This window comes from Cariama cristata, unplaced genomic scaffold (assembly GCF_000690535.1).
Source record: "Cariama cristata isolate BGI_N322 unplaced genomic scaffold, ASM69053v1 scaffold21283, whole genome shotgun sequence".
NCBI classification, from domain to species: domain Eukaryota; kingdom Metazoa; phylum Chordata; class Aves; order Cariamiformes; family Cariamidae; genus Cariama; species Cariama cristata.
The window spans coordinates 31,031-56,490 of record NW_009610415.1 but is presented as its reverse complement, the minus strand read 5'-3'; the positions used below and the strand labels follow the sequence as shown (position 1 = coordinate 56,490).

The 25,460-nt window shown below is 34.9% G+C and overlaps 1 protein-coding gene across 1 annotated transcript in view; it reads left to right on the top strand.

Annotated features, from left to right (window-relative positions):
• Positions 1-862: 862 nt before the first annotated feature.
• LOC104159866 (CUB and sushi domain-containing protein 1-like) overlaps positions 863-25,460 on the top strand; it is a gene marked incomplete at both ends in the record, with an annotated part of 52,660 nt that continues 28,062 nt past the window's right edge. Inside the window, 2 exons of the mRNA XM_009697883.1 lie at positions 863-1,036; positions 23,829-24,011. Coding sequence (XP_009696185.1) covers positions 863-1,036; positions 23,829-24,011 — 357 coding nt within the window. The remainder of the gene's footprint in view (positions 1,037-23,828; positions 24,012-25,460) is intronic.

The following is a 25,460-nucleotide window of genomic DNA, read 5'->3' as shown; positions in this document are numbered from 1 at the left end:
CCAACCTAATCCATTCTGTGATTCTGTGATTCTTTTCAATTAAAAAAACCCAACCCACAGATAAATAAAGCAAAAAATAAACCCGTATCTAGGATATTTATTTGAGTATGATAAACATCAATAGCACAGTGTTGAAAAGTTGTCTGTGTGTATATATATACACACACACATTCTGGTTTTGTATTATCAGTATCTATGCATTTCTATATTTTTTCTATGTTATTTTAATGTCTTGTCATGTGGAAAGCTAGAGCTTGACCATACGAATTGTATTTTATAAGTCTGACTTAAGCATGATCAACACACTTAATACACATAATGGGAAAGATTTACTCCCAACAATGATTCCTCTATTGCCATAGGACAGTCTGATTAAAAGGATCATTACTTCAGCAAAGTAACTCAAGAACTTTGGAACAAGAATGCTTCAGAACTCCAGAATGCTCTGAAGCAGTACATCAAATTCAATTTCTTTGGCCCTGCTACATTTTGAAGCTTGCAGGGAAAAAATACTTTATTTGCATTAGTAGGAAACATAGTGAACTGACTACATTTTTAAAGCTCTAATACGTGTCAGATGGGTGTCAAAATGCATATATATATATAAAAGATTATTTATGTTACAACTTTCAACATAAGGTAAAAATTAGATTCTAAAAGTTCTGTTGGAAAATGCAGATTTTTCTCCTGGCAGTTAAGAATTCTGAATAAGTATATCCTATTTTTTCTTAAATTTCTGGTATAAATCTAAAAGACAAATTCAGAAAGTAAAAAAAAAATCGAAAGAGCTCCAACCTGCACGTGATTCCATGGAACGGTACCATTCAGTCAGATGCTAACCTGCCTGTTTTTCTTTTAACAGCAATCACATGTGGACATCCTGGGAATCCAGCTCATGGAATGACTAATGGCAGTGAGTTCAATTTAAATGATGTTGTAAATTTTACTTGCAACACTGGGTACTTACTTCAGGGTGCTTCTCGAGCACAGTGCCGAAGCAATGGGCAGTGGAGTAGCCCTTTACCCAACTGCCGAGGTAAGAAACTCTCATACATTCTCCGCTCTCTAATGACTTATTTCAGGCGTGATCCTTTACTTTGCCTTCAAAATACTGAGTTATAATTTGGAAACCTGACCTTTAGAAACTTATTACCACCCTTATTTGAGTTTTTGCATTTCTATATTGGAAAATGGAGTTAGGGCTGAGCATTGGGGAAACCTAGGCTTTTCAGTATTTTACCTTAAAGTTCTCAGACTGCAATCCCTAGCATTCAGTTTATAGATATATAAAGTGTACTTTTACTACTTTTACCACAGAAGTTATAGTACATTAATAAATCATAGTTGGCTATCATCTAGCCTGAATTAGGTGCACTAGAGTAGAGTTTCCATAAATGGTCCATTACTCCTATTAAAACATAGTTATGCAAATGAATATTAATGCATCCAAACACTATTAATTCTTCTGTATTTCATAATGTTCATAACTTTTGTATGTGTGAAACCTGACTTTCTTTCCCCAGAAAAAAAATGATAAAGTAAGATTTAGTTCTGATTGGTTTTTTTGCAAAGACATATCTGAACTTGATTACTAGTACGCTCTGGGTAAGATGGAGAGGTGTGAGAGATGAGAATGAAGCAAGGGTTTGTGTTATGAAGAAACCTGTGTATCAAATGTACGTATTAGAGAAGGACAAAAAGAAACCATTTTAAAAAACAATGCAAAGTTCTCAGATTTCATTCTGTCTTTAACATTTATTTTCCAGATGCCAATAATGTAATTAAGATTAAAAGGCAAAAAAGTCTCTGAAGTTACATTATTGTTACCCTTTCCATTTATGGCCACTATTTTTATTTATTTTCCTCAATCTTTGGCTATTGTTGGAGAATACAGAGCTAATATCAAATCTTTGGTCTGTTCCACCAATATCTTTATCAGACCACTGAAATCTGTTCAATGGTCTATTGTTTGTTTTTGTGTGCCGCAAAATAGCTTATATTGGTGTAGTACATGCTTTCTCAATGCTGAATCCAATAAGATGCTGATAATAATGATATTGCGAAATGTGTTCTTCTGAATCGCTGAGGCAGATTGAATATCTTCTGGCTATAAAATAAATGCAAATTGTCAGAGAGGTGAAAGGCAGGACGTGAAGTGAGTCATGTAAGATATACTGAAAGATCTCAAAAGCCGGGAGAAAAGTTTTTGAGATACTGTATATCCTTTAGTGCTCTTTTTGTGAAGGCTCCAGAAGGAAATGTATTTTAATGGATCTAATTTAAAAATGTTGTTCCTGGTCATATTCCCTTTTCAGAGCTGGAATTGTCTGGGTCCATTTATAACTTTTAAGAGCAGTACTAATTTCCAAATGTGTAAACCATAAACAAATAAAAAATGCTTGGTCTCTGGAGAGAACTTGATGATTTTGCCTGATATGGAACGTGCAAAGAAATAGAACACTAAGATCAATCAGTTGATTGATTGATCAATTGATCTATCTATGCATGTATGCATATATATAGAAAAAATATATATATTATAACTAAGATAGATAGATTTTTGAGGGTTAAATTGGAATTGGCAAGGCTGGCAAGATTTTCCTTCTGTGACATGATTTGGCAAATCTTTGCTAAATCAGGCATCCCCTGAAAGGAATATCACACAAGCCACTTAGGTTTTTCCTTAGGCTGATGAACCTTGCAGTTCTTTTGCATGGATTATATCTCATGCCTGAATGCTGACTATTAAGAAGCTAAAGATTACTTTACAAATTTAAACAACATGATTTTTTAAGTCATCTCATCTTCTACTATTCAGAATACAAGTCTGGAATTCTGTTGTCCTCCCTGATTAGACAGGCCCAAGTTAGACAGCTTGTTGAAAAGGGGGTTAACACTAAAGCAGATAAAATAATTTCTCCAGAAATGAAATGGCCAGTAAGCTTTTCTTGAGTATTTTCTTTCACGGCAAAAAAGACCACTTAAATGTTAAATCACTGTAAGTGCTACGCTTTTCATCCTTTGTAACATGTCTTTAATGTGCTAAAGGAAATCGCAGTCAGCGAAGTTGTGCTAAGGATACTAACATTGGGCTAAAAGTCATGTAGTAAGAAGTTAACTTCAGCTGTTTGTAGCTTTATTATCTCCACCTGTTGGTTTATTAAGAATCGTATTGTATTACAATGGTTGTTCCTAAGAATAATAATAATTAACTTTGGTGATTAGTTCATCATACTGTTTCAGAGACAGCTGATGCAGTTTCAGCTCAGTGTGTGTGGAATTAGATCTAAAACAGTAGAGAGATGGCAATTGCCTCAGTCGGTACCCTCAGAGTTTGCCTAAGTGAGTTAACTAGCACAGCAATGTAACTATTGGAACAGAGAAACAGGAATTAGTATACTACTCCTATTTAGGCTCACGTGCTTTTTTCCCCTTTTATACTGTTTTGTTTTGCTAGACTTCAGTGAACAAACTATCTCATCTGTGAGGCATTTGGGTAAGGTTTTATTTGTTGAAAATACACACTTTTTCACATACCCTGTAGATGCAGTCTGGATCTGCTCTATTTGACTGTCAGAGGCAGAGATTGCATGGTTTTACTGAAGTTCAGCCCCGTTTACAAGCTGAGTTACTCAGCTGTTTACATTGAACTCAAGTACATTTATTAGAAGGAAAACAAGTGAAAGTGGAAAAAAAAAAGGGGGGAATTTATGAAAAATAATGCAAGGACTGAGAAGATTTTAAAAATAAGAACATAAGAATTAGAAGCTTTACAATTACTCCAACATGACTTCAGTTGTGTCTCCTGTCTACTTTCATTTTCTTTTTTTAGTTCATCACATGAATTTGAGTTTGATCCAGGCCAATTTATGGTCTGAAATCTTGTTTAGGGAGGTTGGTTTTCTGAAAGTAGTCAGTATTATAGATGCAAATATGCCAAAATCCCTTCGCTTAAGAATGGCAAACTCCTACAAGAATAGAGTGGCCCAGAGTTCTCTCACTTGAATATCTACAATTTTGTCTATTCTCGTGCAGGTGTTGTAAAGTTGGACTTTTGCCTTTCACTCAGTGCTTCTTCACTTCATTCTTCCCTTTCTTTCTCTATAAGTATTTCTTTCTCTATGAAAAGAAAGTATAGAAAGTATTTCTTTCTCTATCGCAATGGGTATTTTTCAGTGACTGTCTTGTATCTCTTCCATTATGAACTGTGAGGATCCACCTAATCTTGTCACCTACTGCTTGTCTGTTGCCTCACTGTAGGTCTGTATTACAAAGCAGAGAGTTGTTTAGGAACTGTAATCAATAAAGATTTAAACATTATTGAAATCAATGTGACAAATATTTCTGTAATTACGGCTTGCAATAGTGGTAAGTACAGGGAATAGATAACTAATTGTTTTTCTACACTGGAATGTTTATTAGTGTATGATTTGGGAGAATAATCTCAAGTTAAAAGGAGGAGCTTGATACTTTTCTGTCTTGTGTATCAGCAAGAATTTTATTTAAAATATAATTAAAAACTGTAGGTATTCATCTGATCTAGGATAACTAGATGGGTGACTAAGGTAACTTCTTAACCATCTCTGCATGGCTCTCCAGCACTCAAAAACGACCTAAAGACACATGTAAGTAAAAAGGATACAACTATTTTCCCCAAATTAGATGAATACAGAACAAAAGGAAAGTAACTGCAATGAGTAAAAATTTATTGCATGTATCAACTAAACACTGTAAAAGATTATCTAAATCCTAACGTCCTGAAACCCTACTGTTTCTAGCCTGCAAGCATCAGAGCTTGTGCTTGGCACTGTTAAGAACCCTAGCCGAAGCAAAAGGAAAATATATTATTTCATATATTCCTGTGTACATATTCTGTCTTAAAACGAATGAGTAATTGGAATTTTCTAGAAAAGAACGTGCTCATATGCTGCTGCTCACAATGCGTTTAAGAATTCACTCTGAAACAAAAACTTTTGGTATTCCTTCAGAAGAATGAAAAGAGAAGTACAGAGAAGTCTGGTTCAAACCTCCACTTCTATGCATGCATCTACCTGGTTTAATTCTCTGTGTGTATGAGGGCACAGGAGTCTTCTCTACTGTAAGATGCCTCCCTGTAACCTCATAGCGTAATTACATTTACATAATTTCATCGAGAGCAGAATTTGATACACTATTTAAGATTTTTACTTCAGTAAATACTATATTTTTGGACCATATGCTCTGAAAATTGCTGTAACATATTTTTATGATAATTATGCTTTTTATTTATATATAGTTTATATTTATATATAGTTTGGATTAAAGGATGAATCTGCATAGTTCAAAATGACTAGAGATTCTTTTTCCCAAAAAGGCTTAAAAAAATAAATCCTGAATTACATTATTTACATGAAAGAAAAGCAAAAAGTCCTTATTGGTTAGATTTAAGAAATAATAAAGTGCATTTCAATGATGAAATCATGCTGAAATTATAACTTTACAGCCACAATTTAAAAAAAAAAAAATCAAAATTCTACCATCTGAATGACTTATATCAAATTTACTCTTAAGGAATTGATCAGAACTTACCTAAAGCAAATAATAGCACTTCTTCTGGCATATGCTTTGCCTTCTAAAATTGCCTTTTATCTAATGGGTGAAAAACATTTGTATTAAAGTTCATTGTTAGTGATGAATTATGAATTTGTGTACAAAGAAAGTAAATCTTCCAGCTCCTTAAATATACTGCTGGGAAGGGATGTTCCTGGCAAACCTGTACCATTTAATTCAACCGAGATTTTACGTATGACCTTTCTTTCAAACCTTGGTTGAGTTCACTTGAGTCGGTAATGAACTTGGCTTCACTTCACTGAGACTCTACATGCAGTTACTACAAAATATAGATTATTGCTTGAAGCTATTGCAGAAGATTATTTTATTTTATTCTATTTTATTTTGCAACCGAACTATTGTGTATGCATGGGAAACCTTGATAATTTCAGAAAATGAAGCTGGGCAGTTCTCAGGCACTGTTTTGCAATGAAACATTGCCTCTATCTCTTGTCTCGGTGGTAGGTTAAGTAATGTCAGTGGCAGGAAATTTACCAAAGAAATTATATGAGTTTTTTTTTGCCTGACAAAAAAGTAATGCACACAAAAGATCGTATGTGCTACTCTAGAGCCGTATGATAAAAACGTGTATGAAACAAAGTATTTAAATAAGTTTGTATATCCTAAATGCACTGAAAGCACTGAACAGCTTCACAATGGTATTTCCCAGCTACTCCAGAATTCTGTTATTCTGATAATTTAATAATGATTTAGTCTGTTCTGGCAAACTGTTTTGGCACAGCGAGTAAAATCCTTAATCCCTTAAAATGAACACATTTTTTAATACTGGATTTTGGATCTGTCTTCTGGGGTAACATAATCATTAAAACACCTATGTCTTGGAAAAGCTCATGTTCGCCACTGTTCCTTTCACAAGTAAAAAAAATGGTTTGTTGTGATGTTGGGATACTTTGTGAGATAAAAAAACTCAACTTTTTTGAATTATTGAAACAATAATATCTGTTTCAAAAAATTATATTTAATCCTCTCTCTCTTTTTTTAAGATCTGTAACAGTCTTTTGGGGAATGTTGAGATCACTAAAGTATGATTTTGAAATCATAATTTGTGAGATAAGACATTTTCATCTCCATGTGTACTCTATCTTTGCCTTTATTTAAAAAAAAAAGCATGTTAAGTAGTCAGTTTACTGGCCTTTAAGCTGGAATCAAATGGCATTGGAAAAATTCTGGTAGCCAAATCTGTGTTCTGTTTGGCAAACCTGCCTGAGTAGGACTTGGTGCAGCCTGAATGTGCTACCCCAGAACTAGCTATGAAAATACCAAATCCTAAAACAAATATGGTCAGTGTGGATTTTTTTCCCCTTAGCAGTTTAGAACTGCTTTCCATTTTGTCTTTGGAAGGACAGAAGGCTAATCTCTGCACTTTCTACTTTTCATAATAACTCTTAACCACCAAAATGAGAACTGAATCAGATGATCTCATCAGGGCTCTGCACTCCTGATTGCACTGCAGGTCATTTTTCCATATATTATGCTTAAAGTAAGAACGGCTGTATTAAACACCACACTTAACCACGTTTTCTAGAATGCAAGTATGTGCAAGAAGGAGATTTTCTTGCTCTGATTTCTTGCTTTGGCATTGGAGAAACTGTCCTATCACTTGCTGCCAGTTCGTAAGGCAGCGTCAGATTCATAACCTATGTCAGGAAAAGCGTATATCATTTGCTACTGTTCCCTTGAGAATCCATTGTATCTTCTTATAAATGAGATTTAAGGTCTTTTTTTCCCTATTAAAACCATGTTTCTTAAAACCAGAAATGTTTTACTGGTAAGATCTGTTTGGCAAAGTTGCAGAGGATTGAGCTAGCTCGCATTCTTCAATCAGTATCAGTAAGTCCAGGCTATTTGTTAGTAATAAAGAATTCAAGTCTCTGTTCCTCTATGCTGAATTTGTACCGAATTTCAAATTTGAAAGGTTTTTCGTTCTTTATCTCATTACTGGTAGATTCTTGAAAAGCTCAGTTAGACTTTTTGTGTTATCAAGAATCTGCTGTCTACAAGGAACTGTCAATTTTGTCATGTTTTCTTTAGTGGGTGTATCATTTGAACCAGTGGTAAAACGTTTCACTCCTTCACTAACAAGAAAAATAACCTTTCTGATGACAGCTGATAGAAGAGTGGGAGAGATTGAAACTGGTGACCAATGCTTCTCATTCAGAGATAAAGCAACTCTGGATTTAAGCAATTTTCCATCTATGGTGGTATCAAGGATTCATAGAAGCTGCGAAAATGCTGTGTTTTGTTCAGTTTTGTTTTTGCAAAATCAGAGGCTTTTGTTGAGACTTTTGCATACTTTGAATGTTAGCTATACCTAATCTGTTCATGTTGATAACATGTTGATATCCTTCAGAAGGATACTTAGAGTTTGACTCAGTGTCCTAAATAAAGAGGTGAGTGAGGTGCCATGGGAGATGCCATGCAGCGTCTGAGATCTTTACCTGGAAGTGGCAGAGATGAAACAGGACTTAAAATTATTCCTGCGCCTCTCTGGAGTTGGCACCTGCCTGGAGATCAGGCAAAGACATCTCAAAAGTTAGTAGAAAAATCATTTTGGGGAAATGAATAGCGTTCGTCTCCCATGTGAAAAACAATGCTCTGATTAAGAAAAAAATCTAAAGAAAAAGACTTTAAGACATAACCCTAGAGTTTGTACTGACAAAAGTTACTGTGTTGACACTACTCGTACATAGATGCCCACAAATGAATTTGCATACAGACAACACATATAGAGAGCAACGGCACCTAAGTCCTTTATCTTTCTGATCTATCTGCTAGTGTAATGCCTGGGTTCATGCTGGGGATGAATCGGAAGAAGAGATTTCATATGTATGCAAGAGACAAATACATGCTTTTTAAATTAGTTAATCGGGTGTTCCAAAAAAAAGTGTTTTATGAAGTTGGACCAACTCAGTTCAATGCTTAAAAAAATAACTGCAAGTTCATGGAATTTCTTTTAACATACTTGTTACTCCTTTTTTACTTTAGTATAAAGTTAGCTAGTTAGTTATCAGAGCACTCTGGCAGAAATTTTCCAATAGAAAAATTTTCCATAAGAAAGACTGCATGTATTTTGGAATGCAACTAAAAGCAATGTGTCAGCTTTTCATCTCGCAAGCAAACAAATGCAAACTGTATACTTCATTCAATCTATTAACCTTAGTTAAGGTCTTGTTTATACCGTGATATTATTTAGCAAATTATTAGTGTTAATTTGCACTATTACCAACAACATTTATACTGCATGAATTACAGTGAAAATTTCCTTGGTCTAGGTTCATCAGAAACATGTCAGGACCTTAGATTTTGGATAGACTTTAATAATGTATGTAAAAACACAAAACACTCTGCTTCCTAAATTAATATTTTAGTTTTATGGTTTAGATGGCCAGAATTTCTGTGATAAAAATCACTCTCCAACTGGTCCCCATTGAAAAAATAACAAAAAAAATCAGTCTCCTATGTATTTGAGACTTTTGCAAAGTGTAAAGTTGTAAATTGAGCAAGTTTGGGGTTTTTTTTTGTTTTGTTTCACTGAGAAGTTATCATTGTTGTGTATTGTTGACTTTGCACTGAACTTTATTAAAGTTCTGTAGACTCGCAATTTTGCGATCGTGCTTTCAGAGTGTGTCTTCTTTTTTTATAGACAGCATTTCTTAGAATTTGTCATAAAGTCAGAGTGAATGCTCTACTCTGATTCACTCTGAGTGCCAGTCCCTATACATGTTCTAGATACCAACATTAATGCAATACTTTTCAAATAAAAAAGTTTAAAACCACTGTTGATCAGATATGAAAGTTTAAAAAAGAAGCTTAATGTTGTTTCTGTCAAGGGGAGAAAAAAAAAAAAAAGAGAGAGTGAGAACAAGAAATGAAATACTGTGAATGATGTACTTTTTGATGATCATTCAACTTTTTTACAGAAAACTGCCTAAAGGACTCTGACATGGTCTTTTCACTTCTTTGTCCTCAAGGGTTTGAATCTACTCAGTGTGAGGTTCCAAAGTCATCAGGGCAGACTTGAAGCATTCTCCCGCTTTTCTCAACAGACTAAATTGAGAGTGCCAGAATTCATTTCCCATGTAACCCTTGACAGCTGTCATTGAGAGAAAGCAATCTCAGTCCACTCTCACCGTGATTTACAACTGAGTCCCCAGGGTGAAAGGCAATCAGGGAAACTACTGCCTTAGTTCTGCACTGTACCAGCTACTAGGAAGAAAATTAACTCTATCCCAGCTGAAACCAGGACAGTAGGCCGATTCAAATTCTTTTCTAAGTATTGCTTACTGCAGCCCTTCTTAGCAACAACACGCTCGTGTCTGTGTGTATAAAAATCTACACCTTATGTTAAATGGCATTGCAGGCATAATTTTGTTTACTTTTTAGCTTGAGGGATAGTATTCTCTTGCACAATCATTTGATAAGACTTCATATATGATGTAAGAATTTTGTTGCACAGAGCACATGCTTAAATTATGCATTCAGTGACTATTCTGTATTTTATTCATCACTGAGTTGGGTAAACAGATATTACTGGTACAAGAATGAGAACACTGTATCACACAGGCAAATTGATACTTTGGGACTGTAATATATTCCTTGAACATTCCATATTTCTGGTCTGCATGGAGAATTAAGTTTTTCAATTCTCCCTATCGTGTTTCAAAGAGAATTCAGTTAGAATTGCTTCTGGGTAGCTTTAGGGCAGCATATCTTCATGAAAAAATTTTTTCTCTAAATTTCTATTACTGACTTTTCAGAAGCTAGCTTGGCAGGTTTACCCATTAAACCAAAGTTTCAATTTTAAGCAGTTATATTTTATTTTGTTTTATTTTAATAATCTCAACTGTACTAAAAAAAGGGACAGCTGTTGTCAATGCTTGTTAAAAATTAAACCTAGGGCAAGACTTGAGAAATCCATAGGATAGAAAGAATTTTTGAAAAGAATTCTATTCATGAATGTGCAAAAACTTCAATAAATGTGAGAATTTTGCAATATGCTTCAGATTTTTCTTCTAGAATATTCCAATATTAAAATTGGAAGAATTTGAGCAAATAGTTTCAGTGTTCTATTTCAACTTAGCCAGTGTATATTTGTCTGCAAAAACAATGATTTTCATTAAGTTGCAGTGGAAAAAACTTTTTTGCTTTTTCTTTTGAACAAATTCTAAAATGTCATTTCACTGTTTATTTTACTGCTTTTTACTTTTACAGTATTTTTAGCTGTGCAGTATTTCACTGTTTGTTCTTAAATAAAACAGTTTATCACTTTGATCTAGAAATAAAATAAGCCTTCAGTGTTATGATTAAAGAAATAGTACTTTCCGATATTCTGGAGTTCTCACAACTCCCAAATGAGATTCCCACATGGCTGATAGCCCATGAAGCCAATGCAGGTTGTCTGCATTTTTGCTGTAGAAGGCCTTTTTTTTTTTTTTTTTCGAAATTTTGTGCCTATAGATGCCTAGTATCCTCCCCATTCCGGCAAAAGAGAGTACCAGGGCATCTGCTGCATTTCTGTCCTTCATTCAGAACTTCAGGCAAGGCTTTGCTTTTCTCCCCAAAGCAACCCTATCTCAGAGGCACTGTGTGAACATAGCAAACAGTGCTCTTCATGGTGAAGTGGTTGCAGAGCATTCGTTCTGTCTTTGCGTAGACTCTTTAGAAAACATAGCAATGACTTTTTAAAATGGCAGTGGTAGAGAAGCTCTCACTTAGGATGTGATAAAGTCTAAGCTCTTAGCCAGATGATTATGGAAGTGACTTCTTTAAAAGGGCATCCTGTGTTTTGGAGGTGGGTATTCTTTATTGCTTCTGTTCGTAGTTTGTTGTATTGAAGAGCAGAAATTAAGATTTTTTTATGGTCAGAAAAAGGTGTAAGAGGGCATATGAACTTCTAATGTAGTCCTTGATGCCTTCAATTATGGTGAACAGATTAAATTCCAGAAACTGATCCTAGGATTATTTGGTTTATCCTGTTACTATTTAATAATAATAAAAAAAATATGGATAAGTTCTGTGTATCAGAGATAATCTATAAACCAGATTTGTATTTTCTTGTCAATGGAAAACTGTCCAAAAGTCAGAAGCATGAAACTAGGGAAGAGTTCAGATCTATAGACAATCTTTTGATCCAAAGGTATTGAACAAGCATAATAATGCTACTGTGCCCTCTTGCCAGGGCTGAAAGTAAGGTGTACAATGAAACTTCTTTGTATCCTAGGAGTAGTGAAAGGCAAAAGAAGCATAATGTCACTCTTGCAAATCCAGATATTGGAAATAGATAACCCTCATTCAATGGGAATTAGGTTGCATCTCTATCCATGTCAGTAAATTCAAAGTCAGACAGACTTGAAACAGTAATGTGGATCACCAAAACAACACCTAAACGCTACTCAAGGCACACATAAAATATTTTTTTAAATTGAAAGAACTGATAATATTTAACAGCTTATGATCACTGAGAGTTAAGAAATTGTACAGTATAACATAGGCATTCTTGCTGTACTTAGTGCTTTTGAACACTGGAAGCACAACAGAACAACTTCCAGTCTTGTGAGGGCGAGTCCAAGCTGTCTTGTATCCATTATCATCTGATCTAGCTGAACAGTATCGAACCCATCTTCCTAATAAAGAACATAAATTTCAGAACTCTGTTTCAAAGCTCTTTTTCCAGCCATTGTCATTATTTTATTTTGACTAGTATTAAGGAACAAGAATAAAACTTTCCTCTTTTGAGGCAACTAAACCCTCTAAGTAGCTTTGTGAAATATTTGCAATTTAAATAGCAAAAAAGTGTACTTGACCAATATTAATGGTTTTGATGGTGTTTTATTTTCTTACCTGAACAAAACCAAACCAGAAAAAAATCATTTTTGGGAAAAGTTGGAAATTTTGTAATCCAAACAATTCTATTTTCAAGCATTTGTGATAAAAAGAGTTAAACCAAGGGCAAATCACCAATACCACCTATGCTTTCCTGTGGCTTACAGTGCAAAAGCTTAAGGATGAAACATTTTGAAAGTACTGCATGTCATTCCAGGAATTACATCATTCTTCTTCAAATATATCATTTTCAGTCTTCAAATTTACCCACCTCTATCTTTTTGTTTCTGTGTTAGCTTTCCTGTAGGAGTAAACTGATTGAGTGAAATGAAGTTGAAAATGAATGTGGAATTTTTACTTTTAATGGCTTCTCTAATTCTGAACAGTCCTGTTATTTTAGCCGTGGTACTATAAGATCACAAGAACCTAAGTTAGGTAGGCAAACAATATGAATCTTGTCCTATAACATGGAAAAAAGTCCAGTAATGTGTCCACATGCAAATTTCCACTAGTTTTGTGTTTTCGTTAATGAAATGTCGTGGTAAAAGTATGTGTACTGTTTAAGCTTCACATGGCCAATTTCTAATGCTATAGTACTGAGTTAAAATAAAGGTGGATAATGTTAAATGCAGGCTACTAAACATGCAGCCGTACCGTGGATCTGTGCGAGTACAGCAAAGAGTCCTAGTTGCACCAGGATAAAATTCCTAATTCAGGAAAGTGTTAAATATGATTGATAAATTGATATTAATTCACCTTTAAACTATTATAGTCTTTTTTTTTTCTTTTTTTTAATCCACAGGATTTTTACAGTCATAAAAGTCAATTAACTTCTATACTTTTTTACCTGTATAGAGTTTATTTAAAGAAAGAGCTGCTTTTGCTGGTAATCAAGATGATTGCTAAAATAGGCATATACTGGTAGAATGGAAAAGTGTTATTTTGCTGTGTTTACTTTTTGGTATGCAGTTTTATTGCAAAAACTGGTGTACTGATTAGCGCATGAACATAAGTCTCAGAAGACCTGAGTTCAGTTCTGTACTGGTAAAAATATCCATACAAACTTGGACATCAATTTGGGATATGATGGGTCACAATACTGATACTGTGTTATTGTGAAGGTGGGGATCAAAACTGCATGACCATATAATAGCAATTTTAACTAAATAGAAAGATTGTGAAATGTCCATTTCTGCATTTGAAATTAAATGTATCTATATTTTTTAACTAAACAGTGCCTGGGCGTGGGAACTCAATTGCCTCTACTAATTAAGAAGGTTCTCCAACAAGTTTTTTGTTTGAACCACATAGCACATCCACAGGAATCGTTCGGAGCATGGTTCAGGGGTTAGCGTGGGCAGCAGGACCGTTCCTGATGCACAGCTCAGAGACATTCAGCCGGGCCTGGAGGGTGGCAGAGCGCAACGGCATAGACGTGGCCTCTGTCTGCTGGCCTCATGCCAGAGAGCAAGGGCTGGTGTTCTTTTCTTCGTATTGACACAGACGTGGCTTCAAAGGTTAAGGAATGTTATGTACATACGTACGGAGATTGAGTTTAAGGGTATGTTTGTAGAAGGCAAGTTGTAACCATGCGGAGGATGCAGGCTAGTTCCAGAAGCAGAAACTTTACAGCAGCATCTGCACAGCACGACAACACGTCTAATTGCCTAAGAAACAGGGTTAATTGGGATGCAGTGTGCGTGGCTTCTGGGAGTTGTGCTGGTTTCTGTAACAAAGAATTACGCTGTGAATACAGACATAGGGGCTCATCCAGGTCTAGCTTAGTATTGTGGTAGGGCTTCATGTCAATGGGCTCTATGTTTTACAGACTTTCACTTGTGTCCCTGTCCTACAGTAATAGTTGCATTGCCAGTGAAAGAACTAGACTTAGTTGGAAGTGATTAGCAATAATGGAAAAAAGCAGTAACAAAGAATGTGTACCGTAAAAAGAAGAATGCATTTTCCCTTGATAGTACTCTTCAATAGAGATACCCAGAAGCCGGAATTTTCAGAGTTCTTCCAAGCAAGTACAGAGACACAGACTTCCACATCCACATCTTTCACAACTTCCAAAGAGCAGTGAGATTCTAGGACTTTGCATTTTTCCCTCTTTTATGGGACAGAAAACGAGTCAGGAGGTAAAAAGGTATTTGCTTCTGTCAGTGAAATCCCAGTGTCAACACATAGTTATTTAACCTGCGCGTGTCAGCCTTATATATAACATTTATAAGGTTATAACACTAAGTTTAAATAAACATTGGTAGTATGAAACATAAGCGAAACTCTTATAATGTAAGTTAAATGTAACTTCTCTGTTGAATTATTTCATAGGATTCAGCATAAAACAGTATGAGAATAGTTTCAATTAGGAGACTCTGTAGCTTTACTACTCCTCAGGAAAAAAAAAAAAAACAGGTCTCTTCCATTAACCATGTCTCTTCAGCAGTCCAGCTAATGCCTTACTAATGCTTTATGTACATCATTGTAATACTGACTGTTTTTTAAATGTATTTGGCTTTTCTGTGTAATTTTATCTTCAGTGGTTTTAATAACCAGTAGATTGCAAATAGGTTTGCTTCATGACAAAGAGTGTTCTGCCTCTCCCTCTACCCCCAAATATTACTTCTAAAATAATTTTTATGAAGGAAAAAGTTGGATTCATATGGGACGTTCTTTAGAACTAGATATACAGTTGTGTAGAATCCATTGCAAGACTGAAATCACGAACGTCTAATACTTTTAAGATTGTACCTTTAAAAGAGAAAGAGAAACAAAACCAATTTTAACTGGTTTTTGCCCCAAATTAAATTTTAGGATGTTAATATTTCTTTAAAATCCTGCTATTTTTTAGCTGTGAATGAAATATTCTTTTAATGAGTGAACATCTGCAAAAGCTAACTTATTCTAGTGTATTAGCTGATCAGTAAATTTAAATTATATGTATGCTAAAACTTAACATTTTGAAAAAAATATGATTCAGGAGTAAAAACCAGTGCTTTAGCGACTCTGTATCTCTTACCTCTAAAATGATAATGCTATCCGACGTTCTTCTTCACTGTTTTCTTTTTCATGAAAATTAACTTGAACTAGATGATAGACTTGAAATACAGATTTCTGTCATTGTTTGATGAGCTGTAATTCATAATACTTATAATAATCTAAGTCTTTTTATATGTATACCATTGTGTTTAGAGTGAAGACAGGGGAGAGGTAGAGGAGGCATTTATAACATTTCAGATAGCTTTCAGATGAACAGACAGCAGCATTGGGAGTTTGCAATGGAGACCTCAGTGTCTCATCAGAATCTTTTGCCAATAAACCATCATGTTCACTGCAGACTATAAAACAAAGGGTTGAGGAGGGCAGATATAGCTTATATAAAAACTAAACAGTCATCACAAAAAATATAATTTGTTAGGGTTTTAACTACTATCTGAAAAATAACGTCATGCTTTTTGGTGCTTACCCTCATTCTTCTCCATTATCAAAGATTTCATTTTTCACCATCTTCCTTTTTCCTGTTCTAAAGAAAAAACCTTAAAAAAAATAAAAATCATTAAAAGCAGAAAATGCTCTTGTTAATGTTGGAAGCAATTTTTCTCATTACAGGAAATTAAAAAAAGAAAATATTAAAGTGTTATTAAAACAATGCACTGGTTTGATTTTAATTTGGTTTCCTTCACATAAAAATTACATAGAAGACCAAACTAAGCCTACCAAGAGAATAATAAAAAATACCTCCAATTTCTCCTTTATCTTCGAAGCACTTATATGTACAAGACTATTACAAGAACTGGAGTAAAATCATAGTATTACTTTCAAAGCAAAAAGATCTGGAGACTTACTTAGGAGTCAACATAGCTGATATTTAAGTAAAATAAAAACCATGAAGGATATTAAATGGACCACAGTCATGAGGTCCTAGTGAAGTAATTAAAAAAAAAAAATCACTGTTACATTTTATTTATGACATTGCTATTATGCATCAGTGATGAACACTGTTTGTCTTACAGTGGTGAACTGTTCTGATCCTGGCTTTGTGGAAAATGCAATTCGGCATGGACAGCAGAATTATCCTGAAAGTTTCAAATACGGAACAAGTGTGGCATACCATTGCAAGAAGGGCTTTTATCTGTTGGGCTCATCTGCTTTGACCTGTAAAGCTAATGGCTTATGGGATAGATCACTACCAAAGTGTTTGTGTAAGTATTCATTCAGCTGGATTAACATTAAAGAGTGGTGCATGATTTTTAGTCATGATAGCCAAAAAAAAGTGTAGCCATCTATTGAGGAGCAAAACTGGACTTTTAGGATCAACGTATTGCAAATTGTACAACTCAGTAAGAGAACATTAAGACAAGATGTCGTGCAACTTGTCATTGTTAAAAATGGGTTTCGAGGGAACTGTGGAGCTATTATTTCAAATGCCAGAAAGTTAAGATTAATTTCCCCTTTTGGTGTGTTGTTAAGATAGCTGAAAACAGCTAGGGAAATCTAAAATTATCATCTGTATGTTATCACTTAGATTGATAGTCTAAGACCATTAATGCCTATCTCAGAATTATTATTTTTTCAGAAGTATTGAAGTGTGTATGTGAGAACGAATCTATGAAATGTTGTGTAGAAAAATTTTGCTCAAGAGGATCTTTTCATAACATCACTTCATACTTTCTCCATCACTTTTTCGTCAGAGAGGGAAGAAATCTTCTGATGTTTCCTATAATCAGTTCAATGAGCTTCAGATCTCTGGAAAATAACAGTTTGGCTGACTTTCATTTTCCATTGAGATATTTTTCTTCCCTGATCACTATTAATTTTCTGACATTAGATTTCTGAATTACAATGCAACTATAGGAAATAATAAATGAAATTGAATTATACTTTAATTTGCAAACACATCAAATGATTTTAAAGTTTTTACTTTACAGAATTATGTTTACTTAAATGATTTCTTTTATTAATTTATACTTATATACCAATCAGATCAATAAATGTACCTAGGTTAGTGAATTTGTTTCTTTTTAATACTTGGTTTCTTTCTGCTACGATGTATCTAATATCCACATGACCCAAGCAGTTTTGTTTTGATTTTCACAACAATCTATGCTTTCAATATCTGTCAATAAGAGCTGTAATCTGAAAATTTCAGTAATAATTAAGCAAATCACAACATTTTAAATACAAAATAACTGCGTAAAATTGTTCATTTGACAAGAATATTTTACTGATGGCCATGAGCCTCGCTTTTTGTATCTTAGAAAAACCATTATGGAAGTCCATGGCCCAGTTCTGTCATTGATCCCTTCCTACTTCCAGGACTGGGGTTTCATTGTGAAGGGACACTCCTTCTGCAAGGGGCAGAAGAGGATGGGGAATCTAAATCACCTAGAATAGCTACCCATCTTTCCACATCAACTATTTTGGAAGTTTGATAGCATTTACACAGCTTTCTGTTTTTAGGCAGAGCTCAAGGAAAGTCGTAGGTGTCCATCTCCTCAGAATAGGAATTCCTGACCTTGGTCTGGGGACTATTGATTGAGGCCGTGGGAACTTTCAAATGAGCCTGGGAGATGCCTCCATTCCTCAGTCACCTACTGGATTAGCTACTGCTAATTTGCTGCTGGTGGACTGAAACACTATCTGAATCCTAAATATCACCAGGACAGGTTTAACATTCTTTCCCCTAAGAAAAACTCCGTGAAATGAACAGGGCTCTTGCTATGAGAAAGATCTGTCTATACGTTCACAGATGAAGTCACTCAGAGTCTTTTCAAGTACTCTGAGAGAGATGTAGTTTTCAAAGGTTATCAGTGATAATCTCTTTTTCTGAGCGTAATATTGCTTTTGGTGATAGGGCAAAGTGCTTGGAGAGGCAGGTGAGATAAATTTTGAACCCAAAGCAGACACAATGTTTACCATGAACAATTCTAGTTCAAGATTTAAAAAAAAAATAGAAACACATTGCTCTTTTATATACAAGGCAATACCTATGAGTGTCATTGCTTAAAAATGGATGCTTCTTTTCTTCTTTGTAAGCTGGGAAAGTTTCATACTACTCACTACAAATCATTATACAGCCACATTAAGGTGACCTATATATGATTTTCTTCCAAAAACTCTGACCACCTGCTGCAGCTGCTTCCAGAATTGGAGCAGGACTAGCATTTGCATGGTACCATTTGCTACCTGAATGCTTAAGCCAACCCAAGGAAAGCAAGAGAAACGCAGAGCGGTGAAAAAGCGGTGTCAGGACCATGGCTTTCGGCAGAAATCCATTGTGCAGTTTGACTTTATCATGGGACCCGGTATAACGGAAATAATTTTGTTGTCCCTCAGGACTAATAGTCATCAGAATAACAGTCTTTTTTTTTTTTTTCTAAAAATATGTTTGACCCATAGATCATAAATTCAAGTAACTCATAAAGCTGCTGAAGTTCAATTGCTTTGCTTAAGTGTTGCCTGTTTAAGTTGTGTGACTGTTTACTAAAGTTATGTAAAATTCATTTTCTTTGTTTTTTTCTTTCTGTGCTGGATGACCTAAGTTTTACACAAAGACTATTCAGAATTTGATTTCTAGTTCACCTTAAAGATGACTTACGTTTCCTCATATAACAGATCTGAACTACTTGTTTGCAAGTTACTCTGTAGCAAAACTGTTTATCTGAATTTTTTCTCAAACAAAAAGTACATGTTAATTTAAGCCTGAATATGATTCATAATATACAAAAATGATCAGTAATCCATTTTCCTCTTGCTCACTCTAGTGCAACACATTGCTATAATAATGCTATACATAAGTTGTTTTATTTCTCTATACTGCCTAAACTGTCTCTACTTATTTTATAGATATGATAAAAGCTACTTATCATTATCATATCTGTAATATATAAGCACATTGCAACATTAACCTTATTTGGTTTCTTCTTTCCCAGTCTTAACAGAAATAATGTGTAGTATTTGTAGGGAAGGACAGTGAACAGAAATGAATGACGAAAGAGAGCTCTGTATATTTTCAGGGAAAGCTAAACTGGATGGGTTAGTTTTACATGTGGTTTTATGTTTAATCTTACAAATTACCAGTAAATCACCTGTAGCAACAACAAAAGTGAAAAATATGAAGAAGGTGAAATTCAGACAGAAGTTTATGTTGTGTAGAACCAGCCTTATATTTAAAGGTTATAATAGTTTTTTCTGTGCCATGAAAACATCTTATAATGTTGTGCTCTTTCCTCCATTAGCCATTTCTTGTGGACATCCTGGGGTACCTGCCAATGCAGTTCTTTCAGGAGACAAATTTACATATGGCTCCATAATTCACTATTCTTGCACAGCGGGTCGAAGACTCATAGGAAATTCTACTAGGGAGTGCCAAGAAGACAGTCACTGGAGTGGGACTCTCCCTCACTGTTCAGGTACTTGTACCAACCGTCATCTGAATGTCACCTTGAAATTACATGAATAAGGCTAGTCTCAAGCAATTTTTAACTACAGTCAGAGCTTTGTTTTGTTTCTTTTCCAAGTGTATTTTAATTTCACCAACAGCCACTCAGCCATTTATTGAAGTATTCTATATATTATCTCAGTCTCGTTGTCATTACCTGTGACCTTACTCCTTAGCTAGATGCTATAGTTGTATACTGCAGTATACAGAAGCCACAAAACACTATTTAAAACCTGATAGAGTTCTGCTTGGAAAGGATGCATGTATTAAATTTTAGTTTTATGAACACTGTTATGTGTAAACAAAGGTCATCACATAGGAGAATATTGATTAAAGAACACCACAGCAATGGTACTAGATGGTAAACTTCATACATTATGATTCTCTTTTCACTTACAGAAATATTCTTTATTAGTGTCACAATGTGCAAATACCATGAGCCTCTGCAATGTTCTTGGTGCTGTCAGAAAGTACAGGAACAATTTATTTTCCCCCAGACGAACTGTGGAAATTTAGAAGAAGCCATAAAACGTTACACAGTTTTGTTGAAGTCAAAGGCTCAGATGAGGATTGACTACTAAGGACTTCCACAGTGTATTAATAAGTTTTGTAAGGGAAACAAGTTTACACACTTTGATATATAAGAAAACAAATACCTGACAGGTTTAAGAAAAAAATTTCCTAATGAGAAATTTTCCATAATTGCACATTATAGAATCTTCTTATAACTTCCTGTAAGCTCTTGGACATGTCCAGGGTTGGGCTGATCTGAATCAGTGTGGTTCGATTCAAATTTGACCTAATTTAAATAGGTGTAAGGTATTTAAATTCTGTACTTTGAAGAAGCTCTAAATAAGTGTTCATTGAAAATGGTCTGTTCATAAGCTGATTCTGCAAGGTTGCTGAGCAGAATTTGAAAGACTGAAGAAAGGAAGTTAATTTAAATCACTGATGTTTCTTTTCTGTTCTCTGCTGCTCAAGGAGGAAAGAGTTTATAGAGTCTTCTCACACCACTAGATCTCAGTGCCATCATGGCCTCTATGCCTAGATCCGTAAGGAATTTCTGCAGGATGATCATATGGATAGTTTCGACATGGAATTGGCCTTTTCTTGTTTATCTTAAGCCCACATTTATGTCACTTTCACCTTTTTATCCAGTATAAAATGCCAGACATGAGATTGCACCAAGGCATCAAAATTTTTAAGGTCAGAGCCCGCTAGTGCTGTTACCTAACATTTCCCACCACAAAGGAAATTCTCATGCTGGTAGAAAGAAATCTTAATATCTAATAATTGAGACTCTTCAGATATCAGTCATGGATATGATAGTATTTTTATAGACTCATAGATTTATAACACGTTAAAGACCACTTTAGTCATCTCCCATGATGGGGAAAATGTCTAGTGTAACTAAAACATTGTTACTGATGCAGATTTTAGTTTTCTAAGTTTTAATATGATGTGACACCGTCTTGAGAACAAGGTGATTCCCTGGGAAAATGAGAAATCTATCTGTTAACTCAATTAAAAAAACAAAAGCTCCCAAACAGCAAAAAAAAAAAACTAAAAAGGTGTCTCATTCCTCTAAGGCATCTAGAATTACAAAAATAACTACACTTTCAGTGTTAGGTATTCAGGAGATTACTCCGTTAAAAAAACCAATATGAATAATTTGTATTCATAATGTCAGTGAAAGAATCATTGTGCCTAGGACAACTGAGACAGCTAATTGGTTTTATACTTAAGGGATATGAAAAACAGTCCCAATATAATACTGGAACCTGTAGTCTGTTTCTGCATTGGGTTTATTTCTTTATTATATATTAATATATGTTTCAATGCATGATGGCATAAATATGATCTCAGGGTTTGTCGTCACCTGGGACCTGTTGCAGTGACGGATGCTTGTTTCTTATGAGATAAGTGATAGTCGAGATTTTTGTTTATGATGGCTCACACTCCTTTTTTGGTAATGGTTATGTAGTCTTCTACATTGCTAAATAAAAAAGGGTCTAGACCTTCATAATACTATAACTGCCTTTGTCTATGCCCTTTGACTATAAACTTGCATGGCTCCAGTTTAAACTTTCTCCAAGACAAACCTAGGTGTGTCCAAGAAAAAAAAAATCTGATCATTCATCTGGAATAATTCCCTCAGCAAAGTCCCAAAGCAAAGTGAGACATCATCAGAATTTTAGTCATAGATCCTTCAGCCCTGAACAATTCCTGCAGTCTTTGCATTCAGAAGCCAAAGTATGTGCCACATATCTGTTTTGATGCCGTAAAAATGTGACAGTGGTAGCCTGAGTCACAACCCACATGTTATTTCACACATTTTAAGCAGACAAAAATGTCTGTGAAATAGTGATGTCTTGGAGTAAGGGAAAGCAGATGGCATCCAGAGGCCACATATGGACCGCTGATTGAACAGTGCCAGGGCATAGGCCATAGATGCTACTACTTGATCACCACGACCATTATACTCTTAAATTGTCCCCAGAATGGTTTTGACCCATCCCAACTAGCACTCCACCAAACAACGCAGAAATACTTTGCAAGTTAACGTGCGCTGGAGATCACTCTCAACAGGCATTTTGGATGCAGCCACCCTGTTTTGGAGAGTGAGTTTAACAGTATAGCTGTGGACAAAATATACTGGCTGGATTCAAGACACTCACACTGTTTACAAGCACGTATTTAGACAAGGAAATCTAGGTCCAAATGCTGTAGGGCAGGGTGACAAGGACGATCTGTTCTGAAAGAAGGTAATACTGAGCAAAGTGGACACAACCGAAGCCCACGAGTTAGCCTTGAATTCAGGAAATGTGTCTTGGTCTCCTGTTATGAGGAAGCATGATTGTATCCAAAGTCTCTGTCTCAAACTTACTATATTGAAAACTTTATGACACACACGTAATCATACTTATGACTTCAGAAAATTTTCATTTCTAAAATAAAAGTTTGAGTTTTCTCAGCATTTTGCTATTTTTATTCCTTTGTTAAAGATCTTGTTCTTCATCTGAGAAGTATACCGGTGATGAAGAACCTGGATAAGAACATACAGTTTTCAACCTATGGAGTTATTTATGCATATTTTGAAAAAAAACTCATACTATAGTTTTAACAGAAATTCAATCTAGATGTATAACTTAAAAATGGAGAACAAAGGATAATGCTGCTATGAACCACAGTTTAGACACAGAGGCTTTTAGGAGAGATACAATTTTCTGTCAAAATTTATAATAAATTCTTGATATTAAGACCATACTTCCTTGACCATCTTGGGCAGCGTTTCCTGTAGCAGCCGCTTTACCTGATAAGGCAGTTGACTGGCTCATCAGACCTAGGAGGACATGTTTGAGAGGTCTGTTTTGCAGCACCTTCTTTCTCTTCTAAAATTGTAACCAATACTTGTGTAGGAATTTAAAGGATAAGGAAAATTATGAGGTGTCCTTTCCGTTCTTGACAGGCACAGATGGCCAGGTACCATTTAATCTTTCCTGTGGATATATGTTTTTCACATATATTTCTTAGGAAACTTGAATATGATTCTCTTCACTCTTGCTGTTATCTAATTTTTTTTAATTAGGAGTTATTACTAGCAGAGAAGTTGAACCATAAAATACAATGTATAGAAAATGGTATTTATGTGTAAAAGACAACAAATTTGTTGAATTGACAAAAAATGACAGGGCTGCTTCCTGTGTTCTCAATTGTCTTTTATTCATATCACATTGTGTGTTTACGTCTGTATAGGTCTGAGACAAGAAGTCGGCTAAAAAGACATGTTATTTCATCCTTGTCTTTGGTTTCACGCCCTCGCACTGGAAGAAAAGTGATTAATTGTAACAGAAACAGCGCAGTTAGTAGTGCTATTCGCAAGAGAGTAGCTTCACTACCAGTCCATTTGCCCATAGCGTCTCTGCCAATAATTCTGCTCTGTTGTGTTTTACAGGAAATAATCCTGGCTATTGCGATGATCCAGGAGTACCAGCTCATGGGTCTAGACTAGGGGATGAGTTCAAAATAAAAAGTCTGCTACGTTTCTCATGTGAAATGGGTTATCAGCTGAGAGGATCTGCAGAACGAACATGCCTGCTTAATGGTTCCTGGTCAGGTATACAGCCTGTGTGTGAAGGTAGGTATCGATACCATTAGCATTTATGACACCATTGAATGACATTTACTAATGACATTTTATTCTTTAATTAAAAAGAAATTGTATGTTAGAAATACACTTTCATATTGCTCTGCTGAAATTTGATATAAAAGAGTTTGCAAGCAGTTTGCTTGAAAACCTAAATCCAAACTGATAAAGTTTTGAAATAGATATTTATAAGAAGATTGTGAGAACATAATTCTAGTTAAACAAATAGTGAGCCTGCAAATAGAGAATAGATACCTGAGTTAAATGTAAAATTAAACAAATGCTTGTGATTGAAGATATGAAAATAGAGTGATCTCTTTCTATGTAATGTCTATGCATCAAGAACTGAACAGATGATGAAATAAATTTGTATTCTTAACTAAGTATAAATTAATGTATTTTTCCCCACGTTAGACTGATTTTTAATGAGATATACTATTTTTATGCCAGCTCAGAAGAAATGCAACAGAGAATATTTCTGGAAATTATATTTTAGAATAAGATAAAAATATAATAAAGAATTTCTACACTTTTTATGCACTGACAGAATTGGAAAGCAGTAATGGAAGACTTTAGATTCAGTTTTTAAAATGGCTCCTTGTTTTCCAAGAAAGTTTGGAAAGTTACTTTATCTAATTCATTCGTGTTGATGGATTCTGTAGTACCTGTTGTCTGTTACACTGAATGATAAAATGGAAGATAGTACAAAATATTTTTAACAAATTTGTTATATTTTTTCACCTAGGGATTTTATCACAGTATCTTCATCTAACAGTTGTTCTTTTGCAGTATTCTTCAGCACAGACTGATCTTCTGTCAATGTAGATATCGCCATAACTATGTGAAAATGGCAGTGGGCACAGGATCAGTTTTTTCAGCAGAAAACTGAAATTTTTCAGTGTCCTTCCTTCTTCCCTTGCACGAAGACTTTTAGTAGGACAGCAGCACTCAGTGGCAGTTAGTGGTGCTTGGAATGCTGCTGTTTTTTCTTTCTTGATCTTTTTGCTTCAACCTTCTGTTTTCAGAAAACAGAAAAAAAACCCACAAACAAAGAAGAAAGCTTCTTTCTTTCCATTTTTCTCTTCTCCTTTAATTGTTTCCTCTTTGGTATAAATAAAGATTAGATTAGGACAGTACCTTTTCACCCCTACAAGTTCAAGTTCCGACCTACTGAATTTTTCTCTTCGGTATTTGAAACTTTTATACATAAAAAGTGAATAAGACTTCATTAAAACAAAGGCATTTAAGTATTATTCCAAACATTAGTAATACTCAGAGTAATTTTTAGTTGGCACATTGTGTTTATTTTAGTGAATCCTAAGATCTACAACTATTAGCTTATAACTTTCAGATTCTGTTATGCTGGGCGCCATCCAGCTGGGAGTCCTGGGTGACAACAAGTTGAACAAAATCGGCAAAGTGTCCTTGCTGCACAGAAGG